The sequence below is a fragment of the Mustelus asterias genome, chromosome 12, assembly GCF_964213995.1.
Source record: "Mustelus asterias chromosome 12, sMusAst1.hap1.1, whole genome shotgun sequence".
Lineage (NCBI taxonomy): Eukaryota > Metazoa > Chordata > Chondrichthyes > Carcharhiniformes > Triakidae > Mustelus > Mustelus asterias.
The window spans coordinates 46,444,866-46,457,762 of NC_135812.1; the positions used below are offsets into that span (position 1 = coordinate 46,444,866).

General features: G+C 41.9%; 1 protein-coding gene across 1 annotated transcript in view; it reads right to left on the reverse strand.

Annotated features, from left to right (window-relative positions):
* LOC144502007 (serine/arginine repetitive matrix protein 3-like) overlaps positions 1-12,684 on the reverse strand; it is a 164,878-nt gene extending 152,194 nt beyond the window's left edge. The window contains exon 1 of the mRNA XM_078226025.1: positions 12,408-12,684. Coding sequence (XP_078082151.1) covers positions 12,408-12,655 — 248 coding nt within the window. The 5' untranslated portion in view covers positions 12,656-12,684. The remainder of the gene's footprint in view (positions 1-12,407) is intronic.
* Between the last annotated feature and the right edge of the window lie 213 nt (positions 12,685-12,897).

Genomic DNA, 12,897 nt, shown 5'->3' on the forward strand with positions numbered 1-12,897 from the left:
AGTTCATCCAACTCCAGCTCCAGTTCCCTAACACGGTTTTGGAGGAGCTGCAGATGGGTGCACTTCCCACAGGTGTAATCAGTAGGGACACTGTCGTCGTCCCTCACCTCAAACATAGTGCAAGAGGAACATTGCACTGCCTGCACACCCATCCCCTCTAGATACCTTGCCAGTACCAGGTAGAAAGTGCAAAAATGAATTCAACTCACCCCTGCTCGCCCTTTCAGCCTAAGCCCTGTGAGCCAAAGTCTTATAGCTCACACTCCACTGCCCACACCCGACGCTGCCCGCTGTATACTGCAGCCTACCTTTTATACTTCACGCGCTTAAAAAACCCTTCCCAGACTCCTTTGCTGCCCGGTCATCATCGATCAACAGTGCCATCAGGGGACACATATCAAGTAATCTTAAAAATATTGAAGTCAATGGGAATTTGGGGAAAATTCTCCACTGGTTGGAGTCATACCTTGCACAAAGGAAAACTGTTAGGTTTGTTGGTGACCAACCATCTCAATCCCAGGACATCGCTGCTGGAGTTCCCCAACCATCTTCAGTTGTTTCATCAAAGACCTTCCCTCCAAGAACAAGACACACCTGGGTAATTTTCCACATTGTTCGCTGATTGCAGAGTGCTCAATACCACTCACAACTCCACTGATACTGAACCATAGAACCATAGAAAATTACAGCTCAGAAACAGGCCTTTTGGCCCTTCTTGTCTGTGCCGAACCATTTTTTGCCTAGTCCCACTGACCTGCACTTGGACCATATCCCTCCACACCCCTCTCATCCATGAACCCGTCCAAGTTTTTCTTAAATGTTAAAAGTGACCCCGCATTTACCACTTTATCCGGCAGCGCATTCCACACTCCCACCACTCTGCGTGAAGAAGCCCCCCCTAATATTCCCTTTAAACTTTTCTCCTTTCACCCTTAACCCATGCCCTCTGCTTTTTTTCTCCCCTAGCCTCAGCGGAAAAAGCCTGCTTGCATTCACTCTATCTATACCCATCAAAATCTTATACACCTCTATCGAATCTCCCCTCAATCTTCTATGCTCCAGGGAATAAAGTCCCAACCTATTCAATCTCTCTCTGTAACTCAGCTTCTCAAGTCCCGGCAACATCCTTGTGAACCTTATTTACATCCTTCCTGTAACTAGGTGACCAAAACTGTACACAATACTCCAAATTCAGCCTCACCAATGCCTTATATAACCTTACCATAACACTCCAACTTTTATACTCGATACTCCGATTTATAAAGGCCAATGTACCAAAGGCACACTTTACGACCCTATCCACCTGTGACGTCACTTTTAGGGAATTTTGTACCTGTATTCCCAGATCCCTCTGTTCAATTGCACTCTTCAGAGTCCTACCATTTACCCTGTACGTTCTACTTTGGTTTGTCCTTCCAATGTGCAATATCTCACACTTGTCTGCGTTAAATTGTCTGTAGTTGTCTGTACGCACATATTGCAAGATCTGGACAGCATTCAGACTCGGGCTGATAAATGGCAAATAACATTCACACTACACAAGTGCCAGGAAATAACCATCGCCAACAAGAGAGCATCTAACCATTTCCCTGCTACCTTTAATAGCATTAGCATCGCTAGATTCCCCACCACGACATCCTGGGCGTTTAGGGGAAGCACGGTGACACAGTAGTTAGCACTGCTGCCTCACAGCTCCAGGAACCTGGGTTCAATTCCAGCCTTGGGTGACTGTCTGTGAGGAGTTTTCACGTTCTGTGTTTATGTGGGTTCCTCCGGATTTCCTCCCACAGTCCAAAGATGTGTAGGTTAGGTGAATTGGCCATGCTAAATTGACTCTTATAGTCCCAAGATTGTAGGTTAGATGGATTAGGCATGGTAAATGTGTGGGAGCTACAGGGTGGGGGAGAGGGCTTTGGTAAGATACTCTGTCGGATAGTTGGCGCAGACTCAATGGGCTGAATGGCCTCTTCTTCACTGTAGGGATTCCATGATTAACCAGAAACTTAACAGGACCAGCCATATAAATGTCATGGCTACAGAAACAGGTCAAAGGCTGAGGATTCTGCAGTGAGCAACTCAGCATCTAACTCCCCAAAGCCTGCCCATCAGCTGCAAAGCACAGGTCAGGAGTATGATGATAGACTCTCCACTTATATGAATGAGTGCATCTTCAATGTCACTCAAGAACCTGAATATTTTTGTGGACAAAAGAGCCCACATTACAGGCACCCCACCCACTATCTTAACATACAAACAAGGAGCAGGACTAGGCCAGTCAGCCCCTTGAGCATGATCCACCATTTAATAAGATCCTCCACCACTAATGCAGTGTACACCAAATAAAAGATGCACTGCAGCGACTCACCAAAGCTCCATTGATCGCACCTTCCAAACCCATCAACCTCTACCACTACAATGGCAAGGGCAGCAGATGCAAGGGAACACTTTCACCTGCATGTTGCCCTCCAAGCCACACACTATCCTGACTTGGAACTATATTGCCGTCCCTTCACTGTCTCAGAGTCCTGGGACTCCCTTCCTAACAGCATTGAGTGCACCTACACTAAATGGACTGCAGCGGTTCAAGGCGACAACTTACTACCATCTTCTCAATGGCAATTAGGAATGGTAATAAATGATGGCCTTGCATGCTCACATCCCAGAAATGAATTAAAATTGTGTTTTTAAATTATGATTAATTATTAAAAACGAATCTGCAAAATCTCACATCATTCCTGTTATTTTTTAAAAGGTTGCTTTAAGAGCTGATCATATGACTTGATGGTGATGTCATTCGGGTGTGTGCTCAGGCTGTTGTTTTACTTTCAGTTTTGTATTCTGTGCAGAGAAAGGGCAGCTCTTCTACATACGTAAACCAAGTTGTTTCTTTCCATGTCAAACCCACAATGCCAACAGTTAGGACATTACAATTCCCACCTAGCAGACCCAGTTCTGAGATCAATTGGGACCTAGGAACTTAGTACTGGCTATTTAGCCTCAAGTTTATACGGCCATTCAATGAGATCATGGCTGATCTGTGGCCTAACTCCAAATGCCTGATGTTTCCTATACCCTTAAAATCATTGATTTAAAAAAATCAATGTCTGATTTAAAATTAACAATTGATATAGCGCAAATTGCTATTTGTGGAATAAAATCTCAAATTTCTACCATCTGTGCAGGCATGTTTCCTAATTTTGCTCCTGAAAGATCTGCTTCTATTTTTTTTAGATTTTGCCATATCGAATCCCTACAGTGCAGAAGGAGGCCATTCGGCCCATCAAGTCTGCACCGATCACAATTCCACCCAGGCCCTAACGCCATAACCCCATGCATTTACCCTAGCTAGTCCCCCTGACACTAAGGGGCAATTTAGCATGGCCAATTCACCGAACCCGCACATCTTTGTACTGTGGGGGGAAACCGGAGCACCTGGAGGAAACCCACACAGACATGGGGAGAACATGTAAACTCCACATAGATGGTGACCCAAGCCAGGAATTGAACCCGGGTCCCTGGTATTGTGAAGCAGCAGTGCTAATCACTGTGCTACCGTGCCGCCCTGTATCTTGTTCTATCCTTTTTACATCCAAACTGGATTACCTCAAATTTGTCTATGTTGAAACCTATTTTCCACAGTTTTGTCAATTTACTTAGTCTATCAATACCCATTTGTAATTTTATACTTCTTGCTACACTGATTACAATGTCGCCTTAATTTGTGTTATCAGCGATTTTAGATTTGTGGCATTCTATTCAATCATCTAAGTTAAGAAATATAGCGAATAGTTGAGTGTTCAACACAGATCCTTGTGGGACCCCACCAACCATGTCCTGCCGAATAGATTATTGGACCATTATTCTGACTCACTGTCTCCTGCCACTCAGTCAATTTCCTAACCAGGTCAATAATTTGCCTTCAATTCCACATTTAGTTAACAGTCTCTTATGAGGGACTTTATCAAATGACTTCTGGAAGTTCAGATAAATAACAGCCATAGACATTCCCCTATAATAAGCAACCTATTACCTCCAACATCTCATCCCCTTATCCCTGCACCTTCCCATACAATCGTAGGAGGTGTGACACCTGCCCCTTTACCTCCACTCTTATCATCTAAGGTGATGTTAGAAGTGCAGGTCTCTTATCGAGTAAACTAGGACACTCTATGGAGTGAGTTGAGGGCAGGTGATGCTCATTAAATCATGTACTTAAGAGCTGAGTTTTTCCTCAGTGGGAGGGTTGCTTCTGGACAGGATCCAGAAGAGAAGAGTATAAACTGGTATTTGTACTGAAGTATAATATAACAATAAAACAGTTATGAACCACAGAAAGTCATCTGCTGCCTGATTTGGGAAATGGATATCTACCTATTATAAACACGCCTTCCAGGTGAAGCCATGATCCACTTCTTTCAATTCAGTCGACTGTATTTGCTGCTCACAATGTGGTCTCCTCTACATTGGGGAGGCTAAACGCAAGCTCGGTGACCACTTTGCGGAACACCTTTTCTCAGTCCAGAAGCATGACTCTGATCTTCCTGTTGCTTTCCATTTCAATTCACCATCTTGCTCTCATGCTTATGTTTCTGTCCTTGGCCAACTACAAGGGTCCAGTGAAGCCCAATGCAAACTGGAGGAACATCATCTCATCTTCCAATTAGGCGCTTCACAGTTTTCTGGACTTAAAATTGAGTTCAATAATTTCAGACCATGAACTTCATTTGGATATATTTTTCCCCAACCCCCTCTCCCCACAAGTGCAGATTGTATCTTGTTTTTATGTTTTGATTTCCGAAAGTGCTGACCTTTATTCTGCTATCAACATGTGACCTATCTGACCTTTATGCCACCATTAGCACCAGTCTTAAGTTTTTAACACTACCCTAACCATTCTCTTTGTCTTGTGTCCATGACATCTTTGTCAAATCTCTCCTGAGCTCCCACCTATCCATGACCTATTTTGCTCCACCTACTCCACCCCTCCCCTTAAATAGTGTAAAACCCATCACATTTCTCCCTTTCAGCTCTGTCGAAGTGTCACACAGACTCAAAATGTTACCTCTGTTTTTCTCTCTCCACAGATGCTGCCAGACCTGCTGAATTTTTTCTAGAATTTTCCATCTTTATTACAGACACTCCCCTGTCTGCTACTTTATTTACCTCTTCAAAAAAAATCAATCACGTTTGTCAGACATGACCTACACTTTATAAATGTGTGCTGGTTCTCTGATTAGCTCTTATGGTGTTTAGTCACGTTATCCTTGTACATTCTCCTCGTGTCTGCGTGGGTTTCCTCCGGGTGCTCCGTTTCCTCCCACAGTCCAAAGATGTGCGGGTTAGGTTGATTGGCCATGCTAAAAATTGCCCTTAGTGTCCTGAGATGCGTAGGTTAGAGGGATTGGTGGGTAAATATGTAGGGATATGGGGGTAGGGCCTGGTTGGGATTGTGGTCGGTGCAGACTCGATGGGCTGAATGGCCTCTTTCTGTACTGTAGGGTTTCTATGATTTCTATGATCCTTAAATACAGACTCTAGCAATTTCCTAGCAACAGGTGTTAGGCTAACTACTCTATAATTCCCTGGTTTCCCACTGTCAACTTCCTTAAATAGCAGAATGTCATGTGCAACTTTACAATCTAAAAAATGGTTTGCTAAATTGGATATGTTTACATCCCCTTTATTGTCAAATGCAAGCCTAGTATTACATATAGATTCACGGCTCTATATGATAATTGAGCACACACTTGCGGAAATATTTTAAAATCAAGTATTAAATATAACTTTCATGGAACAAATGTTACATTTGTACAATGGAACACACAAAATTACCAACGATACTCATCATTGAATCGCACATCATTGAATGGCCAATGAGCCCATCATGTCTGTGCTAGCACTTTGAAAGAGCTATCCAATTTATCCCAGTCCCCTGTGCTTTCCCAACAGTTCAAAGCACGGTGGCACAGTGTTTAGCACTGCTGCCTCACAGTGCCAGGGACCCAGGTTCGATTCCCAGCTTGGGTCACTGTCTGTGTGGAGTTTGCACATTCTCCCCATGTCTGCGTGGGTTTCCTCCAGGTGCTCCGGTTTCCTCCCATAGTCTGAAAGACCTGCTGGTTAGTTGCATTGACCTGAACAGGCACCTGTGTGGAAACTAGGGGAATTTCACAGTAACCTCATTGCACTGTTAATGTAAGTCTTACTTGTGACTAAGAAATAAACTTTTAAACAAAGATTTCTCTTTCTCAAGTATCTATCCATGTCCACTTTTAAAACCATTGTTTAATCTACTTCCACCTTCAGGCTGTGCATTCCAATTGCATTAAACAATTTCTCCTCATCTCCCTTCTGGATCTTTTGTAAATTAGCTAAAATCTATGTCCTCCACTTAAGGACCCTTCCTGATTTCAGTCAATACTATATAGGTTGCAGCATTTGGTATTTAAAGGGGGCAATGGCAGGGATCACTCTTGCCTTTGATGTATCCAGCACGATATGCTGGACAAACAGAAACAGTTTGCGTGGTTCTTTCCACCGTTTTTTTTCAAACCTTCAAAAAGGGGACTCATTTGCATGAGTTTCCTCCGGGTATTCCGGTTTCCTCCCACAGTCCAAAGATGTGTGGATTAGGTTGATTGGCCATGCTAAATTGACCCTTAGTGTCAGGGGGATTAACAGGGTAAATACGTGGGGTGGGTGGGATTGTGGTTGGTGTAGTTTCGATGGGCCAAATGGCCTCCTTCTGCACTATAGGGATTCTATGATTTCCATAAGTTAGAACTTGGCTGGCTCAAACAAAAATGAATCTAGCCACTTTGGTGGTTTCATCCGGAAATAATCCTCTTTTAATTCCAAAATCCATCCACTGTGGTAGTTCATGGAGTCCTGCCTTCTCATCTTGCCCCAAGCTTATGTAATGGTGCCCCTCAAGCTATATATAACTGATTGTTTCTCCAATGAAGAACGATGCCTATGCTGCTTTCTGGATTATAGCTAATTACCTAGTTCCAAAATCTGAAGCTAATGCTGTAACATTCACATATTGTACAACACATTCTCTGTGGAGTCAGAAACTTACAAACACTTTAACATAAAAATCAGAGGCGTGTATAGAACTGTTTTCACCCAAATCTGTCTGATACAGCAGTGATCATAAAAATTCTTACGGCTACTTTCCAAAACTTTAGCCTGATATCAAGTACTAACTTATTTAGGAGTCAATAACTATGGCTTGAAAATGTAAACCAAGTGTTCCACCTGATGGGATTTGAATTATCCTGTATAGCAAACCATCTGCATGAAGCAAAATCCATTAGTACTGATCTTAATCCAATGGGAATTCATTGGTGCTTGAAAAAATTCCTTGCTGAATAAATGTCCTCATTAACGGGTGACAACAACTAAGGACCATAGCTCATCGGCTAGAAAACTGCTGGTGAAAACCTACATCTTATTACTTTGAGGTGCTGCTCATTAAGCTAAAGGAGATACACAAAAATTTAAAAAAACTCAGAGGTTTTATACAGTTACGTAGATTTTGAATGGATGTAGTTTGGTGAGACAGGATCAGAATTTTTCCAAAATATGCCATACTTCCTTACCACATTCTATAATCATTGATTGGCCTGGTACTAGGATATTGGAGCCATCGACAGCCTGTGTAGGCTTTCCCACTAAGGAGCCAGCATCTTCATAAGAGGGAGAGAATGGGAGAATCTGGATGGAAAATAACCAGTTGCATTTTGCAAGAGAGGTTCAAATCCTGCCTGGGCAACAAGCTACTGAATGGAACCCATACCAGCGGAAAAGGGTATAGCAATACATCAAATGGTTCAGGAAAGTTTCACTATGATGCAGCATTAAACTAATATGCACATATTTAATGCCTGTAATACAGCAGATTATACTAAATTGTAGAGCAGTAACAAGTGCACTACATTTGACTGATTAACATTAGCTGAATTTATTACATGGCAGCTTCACAGTTCTCAGGTCTTTTGCTCTTTCAGCTTGGTGTCCAAACACTAAATTGCTGGCTTTAAATAGTGAAAATAGAAGGTTTAGAGAGGAATTGGCCAAGCAGATAAGAGAAGCAAAGGCAGAGTATGAGAAGGGACTGGCAGTTAACATGAAAGAGAATCCAAAGGTTTTCTGTAGGCACATAAATGGTAAAAGAGTGGTTGAAGGAGGAGTGGGGGCCATTAGCTAGCAAAAGGATGATTTACGGATGGAGGCAAGGGTCATGGCTGAAGTATTAAATTAATACTTTGCATCTGTCTTTACCAAAGGTGAAAATGCTGTGCAAGCAGATCGTGGTGAAGGAGATAGTTCAGACACTTGATGGGTTTAAAATTGAAAAGGCGTTATTGGATAGGATGTCTGCACTTAAAGTTATTTAAAAGAGCGGCATGTTTGCATGATTAGCACTGCTGCCTCACAGCGCCAGGGTCCCAGGTTCAATTCCGGCCTCAGGTCACTGTCTGTGCGGACTCTGCACGTTCTCTCCGTGTCTGCGTGGGTTTCCTCCGGGTGCACCAGTTTCCTCACACAGTCCAAGATGTGCGGGTTAGGCTGATTGGCCATGCTCAATTGACCCTAGTATCAGGGAGATTAGCAAAGTAAATGTATGGGGTTCCGGGAATAGGGCCTGGGTGGGATTGTGGTCGGTACAGACTCGATGGGCCAAATGGTCTCCTTCTGTACTGTAGGGATTCTATGAAAGTTGCTAAAGCACCAGAACTGGGTGGGAAGCAGGAATAGATATTGCAGAGCCACTGGCCATAATTTTCCAATTTTCTTTAGACACAATGATGGTGCCAGACTGAAGAATTGTAACTGTTATACCTTGTTCAAAAAAAGGTGTAAAGCTAAACCTAGCAACTGTAGGTCAGACAGTTTAACCTTGGTTTTGGAATAGCATCTAGAACTGAAAATTTGGGATAAACTTAATAGTCACTTGAGCAAATGCAGGCTAATTAAGGAAAACCAGTATAGATTTGTTGAGGGAAAATCATGTTTGGTTAACTTGTTTGAATTTTTTGATGAAGTAACAGAAAAGGTTGATGGTGGTAATGCTGTTGATGTGGTATAAATAGACTGCCAAAAAGCATTTGATAAACTGTTGCACAACAGACTTGAAAGCAAAGTTAGAGCTCATGGAATAAAAGTGACAGTAGCAACATGAATGCAAAAGAATAGCAGTTAACAGTAATATTTTAGACTGGAGGAAGGTTTATACTGGTGTTCCCCAGGAGTAGGTGTTAGGGCCCTTGCTCTCCATCATATATTAGCAGCCTAGAACTTGGCGTACAGGGCACAACTTCAAAATGATACAAAATTCAAAAGTATTGTGAACTGAAATGAAGATTGTGTAGACCTTCAGAAAATAAACGAACCAGGTTGGTGGAATGGGCAGACAAGTGGCAGATGAAATTTAATGCAGAGAGGTGTGAGGTGATTAATTTTGGTAGCATAAACATGGAGACTGCTATGTGGGACAAATTTGGGTGAAACCAGCTAAATATGTGAATCTAATTTTAATCTCAAGGCACACCCAAGTTTCAGCATTACACAATAGTTTCAGACTTTGAAATTAGGTAAATTAGTGATCAATTAGGGCCATAGCCATCACTTCCCAATTCAGAGACAATTGGTTACATATAGCTTGAGGGACACTATTCCACAGGCTTATAGCAAGGCAAGGAGGCAGGCCTATATGGACTATCACAGTACGTGATTTTTGGAATTAGTGGGTACTTATTTCTGAATGATGGAAAATAAAAGGGTACAATTGTAAAGGTGTGTAGCAGCAGAGACCGGAGTGTATATAGGCATAACTCATTGAAGGTGGCAGGACAGGTTGAGAGAGGAGTTAATAAAGGATACGGCATCCTGGGTTTTAGCAAGAGAAGCATGAAATACAAAACCATGGAAGTTATGCTAAACCTGTACATTCTGGTTGTGTCCGGTTCTGGCTACCACACTTTCAGAAGGATGTAAAAGTATTAGAGAGAGTTCAGAAAAAAATCAGGAGAATCTTTCCAGGGATGAGAAACTTCAGTTAAGTAGATAGATTGGAGAAATGGGGGCTGTGCTTCTTGGAGAAAAGAAAGTTGAGAGAAGATTTGATGGAGATATTCAAAATCATGAGGGAGCTGGACTAAGTAGATCAGTAGAAACTGGTCCCATTGATGAAAAGGATTGAGAGCCAGAGGGCACAGATTTAAGGTAAATAGCAAAAGAAATAATGGCAACATGAGGAAAACCTTTTTCATGCAGTAAACATTTAGGTCTGGAATGCGCTACTTCAGATGATGAAGAGGTGATGAAAAGGTATTGAAGAGGGAATTGAAATATTATCCGAAAAGAAAGAATGTACAGGGTTACAGGGAGAAGGCGTCCCCGCCTAAGTAAACTGCTTCTTCCAAGAGCCAGCACTGATAAGATGGGCCAAATGGCCTTCTTCTGTGGTGCAATCATTCAATTATTGTGATTCAACTAAACCAAACAAAGTCCTTCTTACCCAAGTTGAAGAATTGCATGGTGTCCCACCCTGTAGATTAACGCAAATGAGAAAGGCTGTTCTGCCATGTAATTTTAACTTGTTAAAACCAAATTAAAGCTAAAACTATAAGTTCGATGTTTTAGATGCAAATGAATGAATAGTAATAATAGAAGAAAAAAAACTTGAATTTATGCACTCTATCACAATGAAGCCCTGCTAACCACTGATAAGCAACAACATCTTCTGTCTCGGGTGTTGAAAATGCAGAAGGAAATAGTCAATTAGTACTATGCCACTAGGTACGCAGAGTTATGTGTTCAATTGAATAATCTATTCACAACATAGCATTGAGACAAAGATTTCCATTAATATTCTTCTTGAAAAATATTTAAATACTTTTACATTTATTTAGATTCCATGCCTGGGGATATTACCTACAACAGTGAACAAGCAGGATGAGATTTTGCATATTTTGAAAAGAATAGAGTAAGAAATAATATTCAAGAAAACGTCATTTAGAGTGTCAAGCCGTTCTAAACACTTTCACCAATACCGTGGGTGAATTGCAAATTACTTCAGTCCTTCAATTTCCCCAGTTTTTAAGATGTAATGGCCATACCACCCAGTGAAAATCAGGAACCCCAAAGGAGGAAAGAAATCAATTGAAGGGAATTGGAGATGACGTACCCTTATGCTTCCAACCCTTAGATCTAAAGGAGATGAATGCAATAGAGTCAGGCCTCTAATTGTGCAATAAATCATAAAGTTGCCAGGGCATCAAGAGTTAATTAGAATAGTTCTTTAAAATTGCTGCTGTTTTAATTAGCAATCTGTGGCACCCACAATGAAACCATCACATGCTGCGGAAGGCCAGTGGGGAATTCTTTGTGGTACAGCTTTATTTTCACTTTCCTTCCTTCATTTTGTCTGAGTTTACTATTTATTTGTAAGAAACAGGATTGGACGAACAATTAATTCGCAGGACTATTTTATTTTTAAAGATTTCTTTGTTTTCTGCCGGGCAGTAGGTACAGGAAAAAATGCATGGTAATTAAATTGAAGTTTAATAACTGATTCAACCATCATGCAATTCAAAGTAATACAGTTGGCACTCCTACGTACTGTTTAACTAAATATTAAATCACAAGCAATTGCTTCATGCTTTAATGAACAAGGACGGTTTCAATCGAACACAACACTGACTTGGCGACAGTAAACTCGGAACTTCCAATCAACCAACTGAAAGGAACTCTTAACCCAACACATTGTAGGAACCAAAGTACAATTCACATTCTACAGAGCCTGGTCTTTGTATTTTTCTCCCTCTCCTTCAACTCTATGACATATTACACAGACCGTACAATGTTGAGATAAATACCTCTCAGAGGATGTAATAAAGTGCTTTAGAAAAAAAAATAAGTCCTTGAATGTCAGTTTACCGGAAATTGCCAAACTGTCCCAACTGAACACGCTCTCTTTACAAATCTCCCATCAGCGGTGCTAATTAGAATTCAGTTGCCCAGCAACAATATGAACCGAGGCAGACGTTTGAACAAATTTGAGTTATCTCTTATCAAAAGAATCCAATAGAAACATTGTGATTCTGTCCCTGGTGTGAATTAAATGGAATTACTCTGAAAGGTCCAGTGTAAACATTCACCTGGAGGATTTAATGTGGATTTACCGTGCATCTCCAGCTACGGTTGGGTTTAACTCAGGAGTTATTTCGGACAACAAGCTGTTCGGAAAGTGTGGCCCAAACTTTTCTTTTTAAAAATCAATGCTGCCCAGAAAATGGGTGGGGAAAACGTTATCATTTGAACGTATTGTCTGCACTTGGTTTTCGGGATTCCCCCTATACCAGCCCAGTGTGCAGCATGAATGCACCCAGCACACTTACCCTTGTTCCTCCATCATCTCGTGGAGCTCCATGCATTTGAGCTCGACTCGTCTTTTCCGTTCGTGGTCCAGTATTTCTCGGTTGGCCTTTTTCACCACCAGCGTCGGTTCCATTTTCTTGGGGTCTTCTTCAGCAGTACACTCGGCGCCACTGTCCGGCCTTGGGCAGACTGCAGGCACGTTCCGCTGGCCGCAACCATTTGTGCAGCTTTCCCGAGGAGAGAGCGAGCCATCGCCGTTATTGTGCATGTTGATGACGAACGATTACCACTTCAACTCTGCAAGGGAAATACAAGAGAAAAAAACAGGACTTCAGTGTCATTCAATCCACCATGAGATCATTCAAAGTGACGGGTTTGAACAGGAAGAGGGGCCGATTATGTCGGAGCCTTACTAGGGCACTATTTTAAGAGCAGGGCGGCGATTTTATCTTTACCAAAACCTTTCCGGTGGAGAAGAGAGTGTCGAATTCAATAACATATCTGCCGTTT